The sequence below is a fragment of the Hemiscyllium ocellatum genome, chromosome 8, assembly GCF_020745735.1.
Source record: "Hemiscyllium ocellatum isolate sHemOce1 chromosome 8, sHemOce1.pat.X.cur, whole genome shotgun sequence".
NCBI lineage: Eukaryota > Metazoa > Chordata > Chondrichthyes > Orectolobiformes > Hemiscylliidae > Hemiscyllium > Hemiscyllium ocellatum.
Window position 1 is genome coordinate 73,953,365 of NC_083408.1, and position 23,349 is coordinate 73,976,713.

Genomic DNA, 23,349 nt, shown 5'->3' on the forward strand with positions numbered 1-23,349 from the left:
GAATAGATAAACTGGTCACAGGTTTCATATTCACCATGTGGTAGGACCAAGGATGGCCAACTGGCTAATGTCAGGAAGGATTGTTGAAAACAGGAGGTTATATTTAATTAAAATACAGCCAGGACTTCTTGTAATAGAAATAGGTTAGGACTGGTAACTTGTGATGACACAATAAAATTGAATTGGTTTCTGCAACTGCCTTTACAGAATTTCATTAAAGTCCTACCATAATCAGCACTAATTTCCTGTTCATTTCAGTCTGACCTCTTAAGAAAATATCTAGTAAAATTTACATGCACTAAAATTTTATTTTTGGGAAAGCTATACATACCTGAAGCCATTCTTGAAGGGATTTTCTGCCAGTTCAGCTTTTTCATTCGTAATGTTGGTTGGTGAACTTGTCGTTTAGGTGGAGCATATGAACCCAACAGATTGCTAGCTTGGTGTGGCACGATGGGGGCATTGGGGATAAATGCCCCTGGTGGTGGTGGAGGAGGAGGAATTCCACCAAAAAAAGGTGGGGGGTGGGGGTGGGGGTGGAGGCCCACCAGCACCAGGTAGAGGTGGGGGCGGGGGTGGTGGTGGGGGCCCACTGACACCAGGGAGAGGTGGGGGCAGGGGTGGGGGAGGGGGCCCGCCAACACCAGGTAGAGGTGGGGGCGGGGGTGGGGGAGGGGGCCCGCTGACACCAGGTAGAGGTGGGGGCGGGGGTGGTGGTGGTGGGGGCCCGCCAACACCAGGGAGAGGTGGGGGTGGGGGAGGGGGTGGAGGAATCTGACTGGTAGTGCCTGGAAGAGGAGGGGGAAGTGAAGATAGGGCACTTTGCATCTGGCTAGTTGGAAGGCAGGCTGGAACTGATGAGTTTATTACAGTTAATGTCATGGGCTCTGTCTGTATACCTCTATCAACAGCTTTTTTATTAGCATTTTGTTTCATCAACTGATCTTTTCCTAATTTCTTAACTACGACAAGTCTTTCCATAATAGGGCCAACATCTTTTTCTTCATTTGCTATAACGAAAGAGAAATGAACTGGATTAATATTTAACCATGCTGCGTTGTCAAACCATTTGAAATTGTTTCATGTAAAATAATGATTTCAAAATAATGTTTCTCCCTCACTTCTTGAAGGCATTGACTTATAGTAGGATTTAAATTCACAAATATCAGATGTTCTCTGTTACCACATCCTTGTGCTAAGTTTCCATATATAAATACAGGAAGAGAATAGCTGACCCAACAAGTGCACTCCAAGTGGTGGTTGATGATGGTCATCAGGAGTAGTAACAGGAACCCACTGGATCCCTCTTCTCCCGAGACCAGGATCAGGAAAGATAGCTGGAGCTGTTCTAATTGATACTCTAGAAAGGACCAATTCTTACAAAGAATCAAAATCAGAGCTATACTCATGGGAACAGTGCTATATGTTATATCAAACATAGAAATCTTCACACAATGCAAGGATTATTTAGATTACATTCCCTCCAGTGTGGAAACAGGCCCCTCAGCCCAACAAGTCCACACCTACCCTCCGAAAAGTAACCCACCCAGACTCACGGGGCGGCACGTTGGCTTAGTGGTTAGTACTGTTGCCTCACAGCGCCAGGGAGCGGGGTTCAATTCCCGCCTCGGGCAACTATCTGTGTGGAGTTTGCACAATCTTCTCGTGTCTGCGTGGGTTCCTCCAGGTGCTCCGGTTTCGTCCCACAGTCCAAGGATGTGCAGGTCAGGAGAATTGGCCATCTAAATTGCCTGTAGTGTTAGGTGCATGTGGAGGAGGGTCGCTCTGGACTTGTTGGGCCGAAGGGCCTGTTTCCACACTGTAGGGAATCTAATCTAATCTCATTTCCCCTGACTGATGCACCTAACACTATGGTCAATTCACCTGACCTGCACATATTTCGGAATGTGGGAGGAAACCCACGCAGACACAGGGAGATGTATAAACTCCACAGAGACAGTCGCCCGAGGTAGGAATCGAACCCAGTTCCTTGACACGGTGAAGCAGCAGGGCTAACCACTTAGCCACCGTGCCGTCCTCACTTAGCCCACCGTGTCAATGCCATTTGACAAAGAGCTATCCAGTTTGATTCCATCTTCTATCCTGATCTTCATAGAGTTGTACAGCACAGGAACAGACCCTCGAGTCCAGTTCATCCATGCTGAATAGATATCCCAACCCAATCTGGTCCCACCTGCCAGCACCCAGCCTATATCCTTCCAAACCTTTCCTATTCATATACCCATCCAGGGGCATAGTTCAAACTGCTATTATATATCACTTGATATATAATCTGATGACTCTGTGGAATACAATAGTCTTCATAAGCCAGACGCATCTGAAGAGTCATTGTGTGAAGTCAGTGCACAGCCAAGTATTTTCTTAAAATATGAAGGCTTCTTTCTCCACAACCCATTCAGCAGGATGGGTTTTCATTCCTTATTACTCTTTAAGGCAAAATAAATACTCCTCAAATTCCCTCGAGTCCTTCTACCAATTACTTTAAATTAATTGCTCCTGGTTATTAGTAATCTCTCTGTACATGGATATATGTCCTACTTATCCACTCTAATGGGTTACAGTGAGAATCAAGCTTAGATCTTTCCCCCCACCCCTTCATTGGGTTCCTTTAAAGCTATAAGAGTTAAATATTTTTCAAAATATTGAGGGAATAAAAAAATACCCTTACTGTCATCAGCGATTAGAAGGGCTCTATTCACCATGATTTCTAATGCTTCCCAGAGCAGGACATTGTTAGCTGGTTCGAGCTGCAGAAGCCCCTGTAGAATAGACAGCAGCTGAGTTGACACTGGTGAGGTGCTCACCTAGAATTAAACATAGAAGTGACAATACAGTTAAATAAAATCGTAGCAAGTTAAGCACCAAGGAAAGGAGTTTCAACACATTATGCTACACCAGAAATATCCATGCACATTCCAATTTTGGTGTTCTCTAAATTGGGATTAATTGGTCTTCACATTCTTACAATGTGTTACGTGATACGTACTCTCATTACACATTCCATTGGAGACAATCTTTCACTCTTCACCCAGAAAGCTTTTCATGATTTTGGACACAGATTATATTTCCACTTAAACATTTGCTGCACCAGTGAATATTGTCATAGCATTTTTAAAGTTTCTCATCAGAAGTGAATCCTTGCATCTTTGTTCTTGTCAGAGTAAAATTAACCATTGCTTCATGGTTGCTTCCAGCTACAGTCTCACTCTAAATACGGCAAGTGTTATTATCTGGAACCTATGGGACCATCAGTGAGTCGGTTGATTAAATATTCTGGATAATCAAGGAGGTCCACATTATCAATGTAAAAACACACACTAAGTAATAAAAATGTAATGCAGGTGGTATAAACATCACCGTCATACTTTATTTACAGCATTAACCATTTAAACAATAATGCAACTTTGCCTTAAATAAACCTGACTAGCAGAGAGCCTTCCCCCTCCCACCCTCGACTGATGACTTGGGACATCATGGTATTGGAGAAGAAATTGACTCAAAATTAAATCAACTGTTGATGTTGTGTGTGGCCATTCAATTGATCAGTCATGAATGTGTTTAGAGTGAGGTAAATACTTTTTAAAAACTATAATAATTGGACAGAATGTTACAGTTAACTTCACAGTATTTGCTGGAAACAATTTTTGTCAATATGTTGGTCCATAAGATGCCAGTTAAAATAAAGTTTGCTGTATATGCATATCTACACCTGAAGAGCATCTTTTCTTTCATCCATTCAGAACTCTTTCATTTAAGGGAGGATAGTTTCTACATGGCTCAAGAGCAAAATGAAGCTCCTGAACCCAGGTTCAGGTTTACTGGTAGCTCGAATCAACAGTGCATTTGTATTCCTTACTCCATTGTTATTCCTAGTTGAGTGTTACAGAATCATTTAATTCATCATAAATCAGATCCATTAGTGTCAGCAGCATCAGCCACAGAGAATGTTATGGAAATGTGGAATTAAATTGTAAGTAAGCCCCAAAGCTATGTGGTACACATCCGTGTGATTTTTAAGAAGAGGAGACTTGGCTATTCCATGATAGAAAGTATTTGTTTACCCATTTCTCTTCTCAGATCGAAGTGGTATATTTATGCTTTTAATGTGTAAAAGGTGAGACAGAACAGCGGACAAATGTTCCGTTACATGGCTAGATTACAGGATCCACAGAAAAGACTCCAATTTTGTTGGGAGGTAATAAACAGTCGATTGCCATTGATGCCATTTCATAGCTCTCAACAATATGCTACAAATGAAAATAAAAAAGATGTTCTTGATAGCTTAGGTATTCAAAACCATGGAGCACAGTTTAAAGAATACAGGATAGGCCATTTAGTACAGAGATAAGGAAAGGTTTCTACACCCAGAGACTGGTGAACCTGTGGAATTAATTGCCACAGAAACAGGTTGAGGCCCAAGTACTGAATGTTTTCAAGAAGGTATCAGGTATAGCTCTTAAGGCTAAAGGGATGAAAGGAAATGGTGAGAAAGCAGGAATAAGGTATTGAGTTGGATGATCAGCCAGATTATACTGCACAGAAGAGTAGCCTCAAAGGGTCAAATAGCCAACATCTATCCAATTTTCCGTGTTTCTGTATTTACCTTTACACAGTGCCATATCCTGTTGCTCATGACAACAGTCTCTAAAGATTATAACATGATATTCAGAAATGGATGGTGAGTAGCTGTAACTAGTAGGACAAGTAACATTCACACTACAGAGTGCCAGGTGATGACTGTTTCCAACAGGAGAGAATCCAACCATCATGTCTTGACCTTTAATGATATTAGCATTGCTGAATTCCCCACTATCAGCATTATAGTGGTTACCATTGACCAAAAGCGGAACTGAACTAACCATATAATTACTGTGCTGGTCAGACATGAGGAATCCTGCAGTGATTAACTTGCATCCCGAAAGCTTGTCCACTATCTACAAGGCTGAGTAGCCTATTCCTGCTTCTGTGTTCCCAAGTCAGTAACATGACGGAATACTCACCTCTTGCCTGGATGAGTGCAGCTCCAACAATACTCAAGCAGCTTGACACCATTCAGGATATCCACAAACATTCACAACCGGTGGTCAATTACAACAGTTTGTACTATCTATAAAGATGCACTGCAGAAATTTACCAAAGTTCTTTAGACAGCATCTTCCAACCCCACAACCAGTACCATCTAAAAGGGCAAGGGCAGCAGGCCACTCACTGTCCTGAATTCAAAATATATCATTGATCCTTCAATCATGCTGTGTCAAAGTCCCAAACTCCCACTTTAACATCATTGTGGGTCTATCTACAACAAACAGGATGCAGTAATTCAAGAAGTCAGCTCATCATCACTTTCGTGAAGGTACCTAAGGATAGACAATAAATGCTGGCCCAACCAACAATGCCCACATCCCATGAATGAATAAAGAGGGGGGACTGTGATCCTAACATTTTAATGAATAAAGTAGAATCACCTTATGCCACTCAATAATTATCTTGACTACAAATGTCCTAAATTTCTTTAGTCTAGAATGAGGACAACTGATTGTTAAAATATACCTTTAAATCTGATACAATGTTGTAGGACACCAGGATAATGAAGCAAAGATGAAGTATCACTGAAAGACATCACACTTGTCCAAATAACTTAAGCAATGAAACAGTTTGTATCTTTATAAAAGAATCTGCAGTAAACCAAATTCCTACCTTATTAAACAATGCTGTAAATACTGCCTGGTGACTGGTCATATCAATGCCACCGTAGATTCTCATTAATTCTTCATCATCATCTTCTTTAGCTTCCTCAAAGGTGAGACATTGGACCAAGAGATCCTCCTCATCTTTTTCCCTGAAGTAATACATGACCATACTGATTATTTATATGAATTTCCTTTAAACAAATATTGCCATTGTCAGATAATGCCATCCTGCGGCTTAAACAGGACAGGAAGGCAATGTGAGAGCTAAATAAGTTTTGTTCATAAATTGTCTCAAAAAATAAAATCACAGTTGAAATTGTGCATTAATTGATAGGCTGTGTTCAACATATTTGAAACCAAATTCAGAAACCATGAAACTAAATTTACAAGAAAAATTATACCATCTCAAGACTAATTCATACCTTAGTAATGGCAGTAAGTCCAACAGGTGGAGACCTAAAAAGTAAATAATTGTTTAAAATTATTTGGTGTAAAACAAACACAATTCAAGTGATTCAATTAATATGGTATAAGTCACAGTGGGGATTGAAATTCCTGTTCCTCCACAATTCTTACAATGAAGCTATGCTGGCCTGAAAATACAAATTACAAGCCAAGAGAACAGTAGTTTGATATTTGGCTTTGCTTGAAAGAAACCAACTTAGTTAAAGGAGTAAAAGAAGCAAAAACACTAGAATATAATTTATCTTTATTTTGTACAATTCTTACTTTTGAATAACCAGTTACTTTTGTACATAGTAAACAATTCCAACTTAGGGTGTGTATCCTAGGAAAAGCCAGGCCTGAAACTTTCCAGGTGTTGTTTATCAATACAAATACATTTAAAGTGACATTTCTCACATCTGTGTATGAAAAAAATGACTAGTATTGAAACTACACTTTATTTATCTGTACATTTATATTTTAAAAAAGAAAACTAGTTCTGATTTGGCATTTAGCAGTTGTGAATTAACTGTTATATAACTATGAATGTATCTCTTTAAGACAAGTTACCAATAGGAAAAATCAGAGCCAAGACATAAGCTGCTCAGAATCCAGTGCATTCTTATCTGAATACCATTGGGAAACCAGCTGTGGTATAATTGCTTAATTGAGGACATCTGTCTGCTAGGTTGATAAATGACTTAGCTATATGGTAAAGGCTTCCCTTTTAAAGTTACTAGAATAAAGTAAGTTAATCAGATAAAGTGGGCTTGTATTTGGGCCAATACCAGTAAGTTAAGTACTGCCTATCAGAAAAGGCCAAAACAATAGATTGTTTAGCAAAAGATGGTTCTAAGTTTTGAATATAAACTTGTGTTTTGGGTGATGTTGTTTTCCAGATATCTTTGCGATTGTTAAGGTTAGAAAAGGAATCATTTTACAGAGGAAAAAGTATTAAGCATTTTTATGGAAGTGAAAATCAAATTCAAATAGGATAAAATATACACTTTAATTTAAGTTAGCTTTAACACAAAAATAATTTTAACACTTCCAATAAATATTTAAAAAGCAAAAGCTTCTAGATTTTACCACAAGGATGTTGTTAACCATAGGCTAAGATTTCAAAATCCTTTTGGTTTGTTCAGTTCCAGGCTGTGATAAATTCTGCTAAGTAGTTAGAACTATAATATAAATTAAAAACTTTAAAATTTTCTTGTTTATTTGTCTCCCTTTTCCTTAATTCCAGGTTTCCTGCATAATTTTTAAAAATGCATTTTAAAATTAGCAGATTCTAAAGACTCGCTGGATATGCCACATTCTAGATCGGATTATAAATTTTGGAAGTGGAAATAATTTTACGAAATCAGGAAAACTTCCATATTCACTAAAAGCTTGATTTGAGGTAATGACTTGCTTCACACAAATGTTCTACTTACAGGACAACTTTATTTTGTCCACAGAGCAGGATGGAAAAATTGGAAAATATTTGATTTTATTAATTTAAAGAATGTACCAAATGTAACTTGAATCTCTTGGGTGTTAGCTTTGTTTGTTATTCATGGGCATCATTTCTAGCACATAGGGCATTGAACACCTCTGGAGCAGGTGAGGTTTGAACCCCACCTTAATTCAGGAGGGGGAGGGCTGAGTAGAAGTTCTACTACTCTGCAGGAATCTTGCTTTAGTGATAAGGTACTGAAGTAACTTTTCTCCACATTTTTTTTATTATTTGGTCTTCTTTTGTTTAAAGTCAGTAAGTAACAAGTAAGATGTTCATTATTGTAATGAAATAGTGATTTTTTTTCATGTATTGTGTAAATTATGCTTCTATTGTGATTTTGAGAAATTGTACAGCACTATGGGTAAACTACAAGGAACTGAATTGTGTTAAATAGAGAGCTTTTTACCTATGAATTCATTCCGAAGCTCTGACCGCGGTATCAGTTCCTCAGCTCCCAAAATAATTGCGTTGATGACACTCATAAGTGTCGCCATATATGGAATATTATCTGTGGTCTGAAGTTCATTCATGATAACACTAAATCGATATTGTTGGCTTTTTGCAGTCTATTGAGACAGAAACAAAGAAAATCAAATGTTATTTAAGCCACAGTTTCTATTAATGATTGTCTTGACTAGAAGAGAGTTTGAAGAATGGGAACTATTTACAATATTAGTTAGCATAGACCAGGAAAAGAAGTTTGTTAGCAATCTAGGACAATGTAGTCTAGCAGCAGATAGATACTGATGACAAGGAATGAACAGAAACAGAGAAGCTAGAAAAGGCATGGGTTCAGACTGTGGTGGGTATAGGTGGGAAATGCTTGACTTGGCAAGAAGGGAGTTGCAGGAGCAGCTGGATGGCCTTGACGTTGGTGGTAAAAACATTTGTGACTGGCTTTTATTTTTGAAAGTGTGTGTGAGGGGTGATGGAGAAAGAGAGGAGTTTAAAGAACAGTAGGGGAGTGGTGAGGTGGAGAGAGAGAAAGAGAGTCAGATTTTGCTCTCCAGAATGATCTGGGAATAGGGAGTTGTACTGACAGGGAACAATGGTATTTATTGTGGTTCTGCCCCAGCTGGTAAGAATGACTTTTGTAAGTGTGTTCAAGACTTACTATAGATTACATTCCCTTCGACTTGAGTCTATGCTGGGATGGGCCATAAATGAAGGAATTTTTTTTAAAACTCTCATCAAAAAAGGAAGTGAGACAAAAGCTGAGTAGACTGGTAACACTAGAAATAGTGTGGCAAATGGAAGGTCAAAGCATAGCTGGCACCTTCAAAGTTGAGTTTCAAGTAATTTGAGTGAGTAGATCTTTGTATGCAGAGGATGTTGAAAGTGGGTGGGGGGTAACTGTGTTTGCATCAAGTGGAGGTTGCTGGCAAGGCCAGTGTTCATTGACCATCTGTAAGTACTCAGGCGAAGATCTGAGCTACCATGTAGGTGGCTGAATGACATGACATGCTAAGCTATTTCACAGGGCTGTTAATTGTCATCACTTTAGTGTGGGTCTGAAGTTGAGCAGCTGAGGATTTCTGTGAATTATGTTTTTACACAGTCACCGCTCCTGATTTAATCTTTCAATTCCAGTTTGTGTGTTTAACTTGAGGTACAGTCATGAAATTTGAACATGTCTGAGACATTAATTCAGGCCCTTATGGATCACTAATTTGATAACATAACAAATGCTTCAAACACTGGCTGAGGAGGGAAATGAGAAGATCACAAGTTTATCTGTAAATGCAGCCTTCACAATATTGAGACTATGTATAATGATGAAGTCTGTGTTAGGTCATGAGGTCTGGTGAGGAAAACTCACTACTGTTCTGAGGTAATCATTAGAGACATAGTGGGATTCAATCCAGATGAGTGTTGACCACCAGTTACATGGACCAATGATGGACCTGCACACCTTCCTTTGGGGAAGATTACTGTGGGATTTCTGCTTTCTCTCTCTTCAAACAATCAGAGGGAGACAGGTCTCCACTGTGAGCAGCACCACTGAGATTAATAGTAAATGTTGGTAATGTAGCCAACAGAAGACCACAATCAAAAAGACCTAAAGTTAGGGGGGTAATGGTGGAATGAGTATTGCTGGCTGGCAGAGTGTGGTGGCTTTGGGGAAAAGAAATAGGTGGCTCTCGATGGGCTTCCCCTTCCTGATGCCAGGTCCTGCAATTGGGCATTCACTGCCTGATCATAAAGAAGTCAACCTGGGAACCTACAAGTTAACTCAAAACAACTTAGCTTTGGGGAATCCAAAAATGCAACAATCCTTCCTGCCCTAGTTAATACCTGTGGTGGTTGGAAGAGGCCCAGTGGGCATTAATTTCCCACTTAACAGCCTCAAATGTTGATGAGATGGGAACTGTCCATGAGCCTTTCCATTCTGGACTTACCTGAGCAGAAGTGACAAGGCAGTGGGTTCACTACTCCACACTAGCTAAACTGATTAAATGCACTCTGCTTTTGGACAATGGGAGGGTATAGAGAGGAGGCATGGAAATCTATCCATTTGATACAAATGATGATTGAGAAAAAGCAGCAAATACCATTTGTAGAATGAAGGAGCATTGAATCAACTAAGACCATAAGGTATTGGAGTAGAATTAGGCAATTTGGCCCACTGAGGTTGCTTTAACATTTTGATCATGGCTGATATGTTTCTCAACCCCATTTTTCTGCCTTTTTCCCATAACCCTTGATCCCCTTACTAATCACGAACCTATCTTTTTCTGTTTTGAATACACTGAATGACTTGGCCTCCACAGTTTCTACAGCAATGAATTCTACAGATTCACCATCCTCTGGCTGAAAGAGCTCCTCTTCAACTTGGTTCTAAAGTATCATCATTTCACTGAGGCTGTGCCCTTGGGTCCTAATCTCTCCTTCACATGGAAACATCTTCTCCATGTCCTCTATTCAGGCTTCTCGGTATTCTGCAAGTTTCATGGTTCTCTTGAAGTGACTATAAAGGGACATTCTGCGTGACACCTTATTACAAGACAGCTGTGCCCCCTGAGTGTCTTAGTTAGTATGTAATCAGAATGCTTAGATTTTGAAAATGGACCAATTGAATTCCATACTACCAACTACCTCAGCACTGTGAAGGAAATACATTTGCTTTGAATTTTAATTTAAATGTAAAGGTTAAGTAGCTAATGTTTGTGACTGGCTGTTTTTGAGGTTTTGTTTGGTATTTTGTCCACTAGAATTCAAACATTGCTAAATGAAGACTCCTTTTCTTTTTCCCCCCTTTTCCAGTTAGTTAAATGATTCAATAGAATGATCAGTTTTACTGATGAGGGTGTTCATGTGGATGCGTATGGCGTGCAGTGTGTGCTTTGAATAGTAATTTTCCAACAAAAATAGCTTACCTTGTAGTGTTCCAGTGCATCCAAAGCCAGATGGTGACCTTTTGGTGAGTAGATGGATAATGCTGCTAACAGCTCAAACACTTGTTTCTTTACCATGAAATTGGCTGTGTCCAAAGCTGTAAATCAGAGTTAACATGATCAGTACTTCGCATAAAATAAATTATAGCAACAAATGGTTTATAATTATAATCTGCTAGTTCTTGTTGCTTTTCTTCTACTTCTATTTTGTTCAAAGTTTGTTGGCCTGGTATTGGCTAGCAGTTGTCACAAACATGTAATGTAGAAAATCTGAAAACAAGTCCTGGCATATGCATACAGACTATTAAATGTGAAAATCTAGAATTTAGTGTCAGATATCCTTCTCCTCCATAGGAAATGCTGTTGCTGTCATAGCTTCCCAGCCCTCAATGTTACGCCGACCTGTCATACCAATCTGAAGCCCATCTAACCTACGCTATTCCATGTACACCCATATGCTTGTCCAATGACAACTTAAATGTACTTAAAGTTAGCGAATCTACTACCGTTGCAGGCAAAGCATTCCATACCCTTACTACTCTCTGAGTAAAGAAACTACCTCTGACATCTGTCCTATATCTATCACCCCTCAATTTAAAGCTATGCCCCCTCGTGCTCAACGTCACCATACTTGGGAAAAGGCTCTCCCTGTCCACCCTATCTAACCCTCTGATTATCTTATATGTCTCTATTAAGTCACCTCTCAACCTTCTTCCCTTCAACGAAAACAGCCTCTAGTCCCTCAGCCTTTCCTCATAAGACCTTCCCTCCATACCAGGCACCATCCTAGTAAATCTCCTCTGCACCCTTTCCAAAGCTTCCATATCCTCCTCATAATGCGGTGACCAGAACTGTACACAATACTCCAAGTGCAGCTGCACCAGATTTTGTACAGCTGTAACATAACCTCATGGTTCCAGAACTCAATCCCTCTATTAATAAAAGCTAAAACACTGTATGCCGTAATGTTCTGTTCTATGGAAGTGACCAAATAGTGTGAACTTGCCATACTTATAAATTTCCACACTCATGGGGGAAAATCTAGACTTGAATATATTTCACAGTAGATGAAATTCCATAGCACAATAAAGGTTAATTTAAAGAATAAATGGGGTGGCAGAGTGCTCACAGCGTCAGGGACCTAGGTTCCATTCTTGCCTCTGGTGACTATCTGTGTGGTTATTGTATATTCTCCAGTCTGCGTGGGTTTCTACCAGGTGCTCCAAATTTCCTAACCATCCAAAGATGTGTAGGTTCGGTGTATGGGCCATGCTAAATTGCCCTGTGGTGTCCAGGGCTGTGCAGGTTAGGTGGCTTTAATCATGATTGATGGGGGGGGGGGTGTATCTGGGTCTGGGTAGAATCCTCATGGGAGGGTTAGTGCAGACTTGATGGGCCAAATGGCCTCTTTCTATACTGTATGGATTCTACAATTCACTCCTGAACAAAATTTGTATCCTTTAAAAACATTATTTTATAAAGTGTTTCAGCCCCTCAAAATGATTGGAAATTAAGAAACAACAAAAAGGAATGTTTGCTTTTAATCCTGTATTGTTAAGTGATTTCACTTTCTGCAAATTAAACTTTGTCTATTCCTGCATTGTAACTACTGATTTGGATTCTGCAGATTTTATAAGGAAGGTTTGGAATGGTTGAAGAGATTGTGTTGCTCTTACTATTGAAACCACAACTAACTGTGGAGAGGCCATCATGCTGAATCAGACACAATGAGTAGAATAGAAATGCCAGCTATAAAAGCCTATAGGCAGTTCTCGGTCAACTGTGCCATTCCTTTGTCAGTGTTAGCAAAAATTTAGGCTATTATTTTGCATGAATAATGAAAAATCTTGAATGATTTTCAATTGATTAACTTCTCATTTAGTAACTTCATGTGTAGTTACTCAATATCCTTGTGAATTACCTATTTTGAAATGCTCTAGTTTACAAAATGAGTTCTATCAAATTACCATTAATGTGTACTACATTTAAACAATAACAAATGGTGTTTGACAGGGCGTCTGTAAATGTCTGCTATTCCTATTTTGGGAAAAAGCAGTGAACCTGGATTTATGCTGTGTGCTGAAAATGCTCGGAGAGCTTAGAATTATTGAAATGTAATATATCTGCGGTATTGGACGAGTCAATCTTGATCTACAGAGCCTGTGCCAACTCTCTGGGTACTGCTTACATTTTGCCCAGAGAACCGCTTTATGCGTCTATATCATTCCCTTCTTCAAAGGTCAATTAGAAATGCCTCCAACATCCGCTTGGTCAAATATTCCAGATCATAAACACTTCTTGCAAAGAAAAACAACCTTCTGATGTTGCAGTTAACTTATTTGCTTTCAATTCACCCACCAATGAGAACAGTTGCTCTTGACTCTGTCTCAACCTTGTTATTTTGAACACCTCTATCCAACCTCCTATCAAATTTATCACATTTAATTAGTTTCAAATTCTCATCGGTATTTGTTACCCAATAGAGGCCTGTTTAAAAAAAAAAGCTATGTGATTTTGCTGGTTTCCAAAATAACTCTTTCCCCTCTCCTCATTTTGCCCTTGTAATTGATGCCAAAAAAGGCAGCATGTTAACAATTAACTTGATGTGCTGTCTGAAATGTTGACCTTTACCAATTTCTGAAATTGACTATTGCAATAGGAGAATAAGTGCCTGTGATCGAATGGAGATGGGGTCAAAACTATTGTGTACTGATGAGTTGAGATTAAGCCTTTTAACATTGCACTGACTCATGTGAATTCGGATTAAAGGCCATCAAGTTTGTTATTTTCTACAGAAGGTGAATAATATCAATAAATTAAAGATGCATGTACATTTCAGTAGCTGCTGTATTGAAAAACGATTTGTTAATTACATTTAAATAACTAATTGTTTAAAACAGATCAAGATTAGGCAAATATTGACATTGAATCATGCTGGTACAATGAATTAGCTCTGCTTTCAGATTCCACACAATTGTGAGGCAGCCTGATTCATATGTTTCTGCACTACAGAATATTCCTGTAAATGAAGGCCATGGGATTCTCCCTTGGTGTGTTTTTTTTTATTGCAATAAGTGTCTTTACCATGTTTTGAAAGAAAATTTTGAAAAAAACTTGAAATATAAACAATGATGTCATCTATTCTGTGAACAAACAGGGAATGAACGTTCATGTTTAAATATCATTCCCTTTATATGTAGAATGCAATAGAAAATGCAGCATTATTTTTATGGAAGGATTTCTATTAACTTGGTTAGTAGGATTCACATATTCAACATCAAAACTCCTGTTTAGTCAGGCAAATTGTGGTAAAAGTGGGTTAATATTTAATCTTGTGTTGATTTTATTTTACTAGTGGGCCCAAAGTAAATAAAATTGATTTTTGTTCTGTTTCCATTAGATTAGAGTTTTAACAATGACTATATAGACAAAAATTAATGAGAACCTTGCTCATTGCTTTCAATTCTGGTATTAATGCTTTTTTTGGGAGGAATCTAATTATTGATAACCTTGTTTGCAGGTTCTTTCAGTTAAAGAAACAATACAGCGCTTTGGTATTGTGAATCCCAATGACTGAAATTGCACTGAGGTAAGCTGACTCTTCATACCTTGGGATAGTTTTCGAATGTAGCCTTCGTTTGTCACGATGTAGTCAATACCACTTGAAGAGTTCATCACAGCTCGTACGCATTTAACACAAGTGAGCTGTAGGAGGGCATCACAGATCTTTGCCACTCCTCTGCCTGAGAGCCTCTCCAAGGCATCGAGCAGTAAATCAAGTCCATCAAGGTCTAGAAATTGTACCATCCAGTCATTACTGCTATTTTCCAGTCGTTTCTTTAGGCCAGAGTAATTCAAAACAGTTGGGACTTGCAGCAAGCGGATACAAAGCTCAGGTTCTGCATTTTCCAAGTTGGCCTCTGTGTCTGCATCAAGAGGGGTAACTTTTTCTTTCAGAAAAGTCCAGTTCTTCTGCACACTTGATGGTTTACCGGCCATTTTCATGTGCTTTGTTCACCTATGAAATGGAATGAAAAGAACATGTTAATGCAGGTAGTGAGGTTTAATTAAATTACTTTGCGCAAGATTCAATCACTGACTTCAGCACAAAGTGTAATTCCACATCCAATGAACAATCTCATGCTAGAAGGAAGTACTGCAGGTTGATGTGCATGGCTTTCAAAGCATTAATTTCTATTGGACTGGATTGCTAAAATTATGCCACATCATGCTGTGAAATTTGGGCATTTTTTAAAAAAAAAAATCTTTTTATTCTTGTACATCGATTTATATTTCCAGCACGTTACTAACTGTTGCTAAGTCCTAGTTATCCCAGCAGAGTCCACACAAGATTTGCTTGATTGAGAAGGTAAGGTTTTTGAATCTTTTCTCATACCCTTTTCATGCTGTTTCAAGGCTAGGAATTTTGTGGACTCTCCAAATTCTGTCCAACATCTGCAAAGCACAAGGTCCATAATGTGATGGCATGCTGTCTGCTTGCCTGAATAAGTAGAGCTCCAACAACACTCAAGCTTGACACTATCCACACTAAAAGCAGCTTGTTTGACGGGCACCACACCAGTATTCACCATTGATACACACCAGTCATTGTGTAAGTAACACTGCAGCAATTCCAAGTCTTCTTTCACAGCACCTTTCAATGCACAAGTTCCACCACTGAGGCTCAGGGCAGCAGATGTATGGGATCTACATGCAAGCTCCCTGCAACAAGTTCCATATCATGATCACTTTGAAATATATTGCTGCTCCTTCTCTGTGGCTGGGTAAAAATGTTGGATCTCCCTTCCTAACAGTACTGAGAACATACCTACAATGTTAATACCTTAAAAGCCAACTGCTCATCAGACACTAATTAATTAACTCACTGTATGTATTTGTTTTAAAACATGCTTCAAGTTATTAAGCACACAATAAATCAAGTCAACTTGTATGTGTTTAGCTTGTAAGCTCGCAGCGGATGAGCAGACCAAATCCCAACACCATGTATGCACAACATTAAAGTCCTTTTTAAAGCTGAACCTTTCTGCTGGTGAGGTATGAATGCAATGTATCCACGTTCCAAGAACTGCATTTGTTCCAGAAAGCCATTGCTTCACCTTTTTAAGGGCAATTAAGGATGGACAAACCTACATCCCAACAAATTTAAAAGAAAAGACAATGTTGTACAGAAAACCCTTGAAAATCAGGAGAGAGGTTCTGTGCCTGTTTGATTTCTGAACCACTTGCTGTTTTGCCAACGCATAGAAAAAGTGGGTTAAAGTAGTAATCCTTTTTATTGATAGTTGCGTTTGTAGAGTCTGCTTAATGTTTTTAGGAAAAGATATCGCAGTTTAATACTGGTTCATTCAAATAATCAGGAATGAGAATAAAATCCTTAGCAAGTGAACTGTGATATAATAATTATGTACTTTAGCAGTTCATATATCAACCTGGATTTTGATTTCAATTGTTACCTTGACTGACTGTTTCAGTGCTGGGAAAGTTTCTAAACGTAACATACCCACCATGTCATTTAAATAGCTGGCTCACTCTGCTGACAAGTACTTTGGTCAATTGAGCAGCTATGGCTCAGGAGTAATGTGAATGGATATATTGTAACTGCTGAAAAGCTCTGCATTGTTCCGCCAAACCTTAACTTCATTTTTCCTCTGTAGATAACTCAACTCTAGTTTTAATAGTTTGAATAAATGATTACAAAACTAATTAAGGATTTAGTAAAACTTGAGATAATTTACACAATAATATCATCTTTAAAACTTTGAATTGCATTTTACCCTTTTTAAGGTAGATTTGGCAGAATTGTGCACCAAGAGCACATAATGGACACACTGGGTGCTGTCTGGTTTCTTATCTATTATCTTTATCCTATTTGTCATTATACAGACACAAGAACAATACTTTCACTCTTAATGTCATACACTTATAAACACATCTTTCAACCCCAGGAAATGGTTGTCAGTGAATCAGGATGTACAAGTTTCTTCTGGTTTCCTGCTTTTTGACTTAAAATAACGTAAATGCTACTTGACAAGGTGATATGGAAACCATTTGAGGTGCATGACTGTGAACATTACAGCTTAGTCTTTTATTTTTAGGTCTGGATGTGAATGTTGGCAATGAATGCATTAATGAACAGTTTCTGGTGCTACCTTTGAAACCTATGGTTCAATGGCAGGGTGGAGAATAGGAATTTATTTCTAGAAAATTAAGGTAAGTTCCATGCTCCCAGTATGATTTAGAGATAGTAAGTTGGCTAGAGTTTTTAACACTACAGAGACTATTCTTTCTTTGAGCATGGTTCCAACTATGAATATTGGATTGCTATAATTCCTGATGAAACTTAAAATCTTTTTACCTTCAGGAAATAAATTGCATTTGCAAATAAGATTTGAGCTTAAAACTTATCTTTATCTGCAACATTTCCCATTACACTATTTGAGACATTTCCTTACTTCAATGTCATTATCTCATATTAAAACAAATGAGCCCTTAAGGAAATAATAATGATGGCTATGCTGTAGAGAGTTGCAGAAGAAGCATTAAGTGGAACATAAACGGCAGAATGGACAAATGTTTGTTTGCAATGTGGATGTCACTATTTAGTTCAGCAATTATTGCCCACTCCTAATGTTCCTGAAGAAAGCAGCAATGAGCTACCTTGCACCACCATAGTCCTTTAGGGATACATGCCAGTACTATTGGAAGGACAATTGCAAGATTCTGAGCCAGTCATTCTAAAGCAGTGGCAGCATAGTCCTAGGTCTGGTTGGTGTGCAGTTTGCAGAGGAACTCAAGGGTGTTGGTGTTCCCATACATCTGCCCTTATCCTTCTAGATAGATCCTTTTAATAGCACCTTCAAAACCTTCGGCAAGTTCCTATAATGCATCTCATACAATAATACAATACATACGTATTGTCAGTGTGCCATTGATAAAGGGACAGAATGTTAAAGGTATTGGACAAGGTGTCAAAAAAAGTGAGTTTCTTGGGTGGTGTTGGGGCTGTACCCTGGTGGAGTGGATGCCTTCACACTCCTGACATGTGCCTTGTAGACAATGGACAATCCCATCATCTTCTCCTTTAGCCCATCACCATCCTTTTGAGAGACATGGATCCTCTGTGTAGGTAGTTTTTATTTGTGAAATAACTGAACAAATGCTGTCTGTAATTCTCTCTCTCATGCCTTGCCACAAAATGCTCAAGTAAATGAGTCCCCGCTGCTGACCAGATTTTTATTTACTTATTTCTGAGCAACGATTTTTCTGAACAATAATTTAATAAGAAAGAAATTTGCTCAGCAGTTCTCTGCATATTTTAGCAGACATTAGCTTGCATTGTCTTTGATTTTAAAATAAGTCACTTACCCTCACAATTTATCTGCTTTTTAACATTCATTTAACTTGTACTTTTTAAAAAAAAAACTTATTTACAAGGACTTGAGGTTGGAAGTTCTTTGTCTGGTTGGTGCTGGTAGTGCGCCAAGCTGTACTGAGCCTCAGCAACTGATTTACTGGAAAAAAATTAGACTGTGCTGCTATAATAGATTTCAGAAAGACTAAAATGCTAATTCCAGCAGAACTGGTGCCAACATTAAAGCCTAGTTCTTCACTGCTGCGTAGCAAAGGTTTCAGCCAAATGCCAACAACTGTTTTCAACATACAATAGAATCCATTTTTCCTTTTAGAAACTGGTACTACAATGTTCTACAGTAAATCACATGAAAACAAAGAGTGGAAAGCATTTTGTACTTTAATTGAACCTCAAAATTAGAGGGCAAATTTTTCAACTTTAGCACAGATGATTGTCTTGTCCTCCGTAATCTGAACGTGGTGAAACACAGCAGTTTGAGTTTTTGCTAATAAATTCAGGCAAAGTGTACTTTGTGTTCCCATTGTTCTGAAATGCTCATTCAAAAACCAGTGTCAACATAGAATTAATAATCTGCTGTAGTTCTCCAGATACTTCTGTTTTCATCCAGGATTAAAGTCAGTGCTGTTGTGAGAGGGAAATAATAGTTCTACGTTTTGAATAAGAAGAATTTCTCCCTTTCTTCTAACTATCTGAAATTTTGTTGACATTATTTCAACGGGTGCCCTTCATTGCTGGAGGATTATCAAACATGGATCGCTCTCTTAAGAGACTGCCAATTCCTCCAAAAGCTCCAGAGTAAAAGCTGCAAAATGACTAAAAGCATTTTTTTGGACACCACTGTTGTTATTACCTGAGTCAACTAAATGCACATGTCATTAATCCAGTGGAGATAATGCTGAGTTTTCCTCCCTTTTTTTTAACAAAAAAAAAGCCCTGCATTTCTGGTCTTGGACTCTTCAGAATGCAGAGCAGTCATCCCTCAACACCACCCCGTAGTGCTGAATTGTCAGGATGCTGACCCCTTTAACCACACTAGCTACTGGACCCCAGAGTGGGAAAATATCTCCACTGGTTGGAGTAGTATCTGGCACATAGTTATGGTTGTTGACTGGGTTGAAACCTGAAAAGCTGTGTTAAAAAAAACTCTGATCTGCTGAGTGTACCATCTGGTGTTTGCAGGGGAGAAGATGCTGAAGTAAAAGTTTCATGATGACCACGAAACATCCATTGTAAAACTTTATTTGATTCACTAATATCATCCTTTGGGAAGAAAATCTCCCATGATTACTTGGCCTGGTCTGTATTTGATTTGAGAACCATGGCTTTATGGTTGACATGACTTAGCAAGGCACTTAATTTGAGAGTAACTAGGGATGGGCAATGAATGTTTATACCTGCAACAACAAATCCCTACAGTATGGCAACAGGCCATTTAGCCTAACACGTCCACACTGGCCCTCAGACTATCCCACCCAGACCCATTCTCTGATCCTATTACTTACTTTTCCCCTGACTAATGCACCTAGCCTACACATTCCTGAACACCATGGCCAATTTAGCATGGCTAATTCACATAATTTGCACATCTTTCCACTGCAGGAGGAAACCGGAGGAAACTCTAGCAGGCACAGGGCGAATGTACAAAATCCTCACAGATACTCCAGCCTCTGAAGACTCTAACCCAGGTCCATGATGCTGTGAGGGAGCAGTGCTGCCCAAAATTTAACATATGGTAATGAAGGGAGCCCTTCTCAGCATCTTGTGGCTGGGCTTCTCAAGTGTGTGTAAATCTTTTTAAGAAAAACTTTAACTTAAAGATACAGATGGGGATTTTGGACTGTTTTAATAATTACAATATTTTTATTATTCAATTGTGGGACATGGGCATCTTGGCCAGCATTTGTTGTCAGTCCTTAGGTTATCTTGAGAAGATTGTGGTGATGAGCTGTTTTTTTTGTGTGTGGGGGGGTTTATGTACCACAACAGCTCAATGAAGTGAGAATGAATGATGGTAAGGGAATGGAGAGATATTTCCAAGTGAGTGTGGCTTGGAGGGGAACTTGTACAATGGGACAATCGCCTACTGTTACCCTCCTCCTTCTCCATGGAGGTAGCAGTGGGTTTGGAAGGTACTGTCATATGGAGTTTTAGTGAATTTCTGTTGTGCACCTTGTAGTAGTTGTAGTAGTAGATGGTTATAGTAGTATCAATGCTTGTGTATATGGTGCTCATCAAATGGCTTGTCCTGGATGGCGTCAAACGTCAAATGTTGTTGAATCTGCACCTATCCAGTTAAATGAGTATTCAATCACACTCCTGCCATGTGCCTTGTAGATGATGGACAGGCTTTGTGGGCATCAGGAAGTGAGTTACTTGCTGCAGTATTCCTAACCTCTGACTTATTCTTGTAGCTGCTGTGCTTATATTGTTTATCCAGTTGAGTTTTATGGTCAATGCTAACACCCAGGATGTTAATGGTGAGGGTTTCAGCTGATGGTAATGCCATTGAATTTCAAGTGATGATTGTCTCTTATTGGAGATGGTCATTGCTGGTCATTTGTGTGGCATGAATGTTACTTGTCGACCTGAGCCTAGATAGTGTGCAGATCTTGTTGCATTTTGGGCCAATGAGTTGAGGAGTGCCAGATGGAGTTAAATTTAGATTCAAAGTGGTGCATTTTGGAAAAGCAAATCTTAGCAGGACTTATACACTTAACGGTAAGGTCCGCAGGAGTGTTGCTAAACAAAGACCTTGGAGTGCAGGTTCATAGTTCCCCTCTACTTGCGACTCCACTTTCAAGGATAGTGAAGGTGGTGCTTGGTATGCTTTCCTTTCTTGGTCAGAGCATTGAGTATAAGAGTTAGGAGGTCATGTTATAGCTGTACAGGACATTAGTTAGGCCACTTTTTGGAATATTGCATGCTATTATGCTCTCCTTCCTATCAGAAGGATGTTGTGAAACTTGAAATGGTTCAGAAAAGATTTACAAGGATGTTGCCAAGGTTGCAGGATTTGAGCTAAAGGGAAAGGTTGAATAGGCTGGGGCTGTTTTCCCTGGAGTTTTGGAGGCTGAGGGGTGACCTTGTAGAGGTTTATAAAATCATGAGGGGGCATGGGTAAGATAAATAGGCAAAGTCTTTTCCCTGGATGAGGGAGTCCAGAATTAGAGGGCATAGGTTTAGGGTTAGAGGGGAAAGATATAAAAGGGACCTTTTTCACACAGAGGATTGTGTGTGTGGGTGGGTGTGTGTGGAATGAGCTGCCAGAGGAACTATTCAAGGCTAGTACAATTACAGCCTTTTAAAAGGCATCTGGATAGGTACATAAATAGAAAGGGTTTGGAGGGGTATGGGTCAAGTGTTGGCAAATGGGACGAGATTAGGTTAGGATATCCGGTCAGCATGGACAAGTTGGACCGAAGGGTCTGTTTCAGTGCTGTATATCTCTATGACTATTCGAACATGGTTTGCTGAAGAGTCGCAAATGGTGCTGGACATTGAGCAATCCTTGAACATCCCTATTTTTGAGAAGGAAGTCGATGAGGAAGCAGCTGAAGATGGTTTGGCCGAAAACACTATCCTGAGGAACTCCTGCACAGATGACTTGGAGCTGAGGTGACTGACCTCCAACAACTACAACCATCTTCTCAGTCAGGTATGACTCCAACGACTATAGAGTTTGCCCCTCACTGCTCCAGTAGCTTGTACAGTTCATAGATTATTCCCCCAACAATCCATCACTACTGAGGAGGTTGATGGATGACTGCTCTGCAATTTGAAAAGTCCTTTGACTGAAACTTGATCATATCTTCACTTTGTGCTGTTGACCAGACATCCTCACGACTCCTCTGAGACTTCTGGACTATTGTGTTGCAGACTGGCTTTTGAAGATGATACCAGCATTTCAGGATATGGAACTTCCCAGGCTCCCTGATGCCTGCATTGTCACCTCTCTCAATATCATTGCCATATGCTTTTGATCCTGATGCAAGATTGGCTGAATTTAAAAGAAAAATTTCAGCCATAGTGCTTTTGGCCTGTAATTGTCAGTACATGATATACACTAGGCATACAGACCAAAGAACCACTACCCTCCACCTCCCCATGAACACAGTCAAATGTCTCATAACTAAGGCTGCAAGTACAATAGTGATTGTTTATCCAAACTTTTACATTGTGAGAAAAGTACTTCAAAGCACTGAAACTTAGTTGGCACATCTTAAAAATCCTAAATAAGAAGTGAACCCAATGATCTTTTTCTTGATGTAATAATCCTTTCCTTGTTCAATAATCCCAGGAAGGAAATAATTATTTAGTATGAGATTATTTTCTTCCTGGTTCCATAAGAGTTTTATGACGAAAGTAGCTGCAGCAAGGCAATTTGTTCAACAGTATAAACTTACTGTTTCCAGATGGAATAGTGGGCCAAAGACTGGATTAGTCCTTTTAAAACTGACATTCTCCAACAGCCACAAACAACTCAGCTGCTGCATTCCAGATATTCACTTCACCATCACAAAGTACAAGTACCTCCAGGCTGTCTCTCTTTTGCCTACCCATCATCAAACCTCTTTGCTCACACTGCTAGCTGTTCAACAAAGAAATGCACATTCCCTAAATACATTGAGCCACACTTGCTGTTGCCTTGCAGGACTAAGAGGCAGACAACAATGAGACCTGACCAGAAGAGGAGAGACAACAGTTGTCCATGCTTGATGGTGCTGCTAATCTATTGGTGTGCATTCTTGACTAATGCCATACCCAGCAGCGAAACTGAAAACCCAAAAGATCCTGGTAAATTCTTACCTAATCTGCCTCCTTGCATACCACTTGCACACTCACCTTACAATCCCTTCCAGTGTGTAAATTGAAGTACAGACTTTTTCTTATTTAAAATATTCCTTC

At 39.2% G+C, this 23,349-nt stretch overlaps 1 protein-coding gene across 1 annotated transcript in view; it reads right to left on the reverse strand.

The window, feature by feature from the left end:
- LOC132818320 (inverted formin-2-like) overlaps positions 1 to 23,349 on the reverse strand; it is a 64,719-nt gene that overhangs the window by 26,777 nt on the left and 14,593 nt on the right. Inside the window, 8 exon segments of the mRNA XM_060829217.1 lie at positions 332 to 524; positions 526 to 1,010; positions 2,690 to 2,825; positions 5,719 to 5,860; positions 6,134 to 6,167; positions 8,063 to 8,222; positions 11,034 to 11,149; positions 14,660 to 15,069. Coding sequence (XP_060685200.1) covers positions 332 to 524; positions 526 to 1,010; positions 2,690 to 2,825; positions 5,719 to 5,860; positions 6,134 to 6,167; positions 8,063 to 8,222; positions 11,034 to 11,149; positions 14,660 to 15,056 — 1,663 coding nt within the window. The 5' untranslated portion in view covers positions 15,057 to 15,069.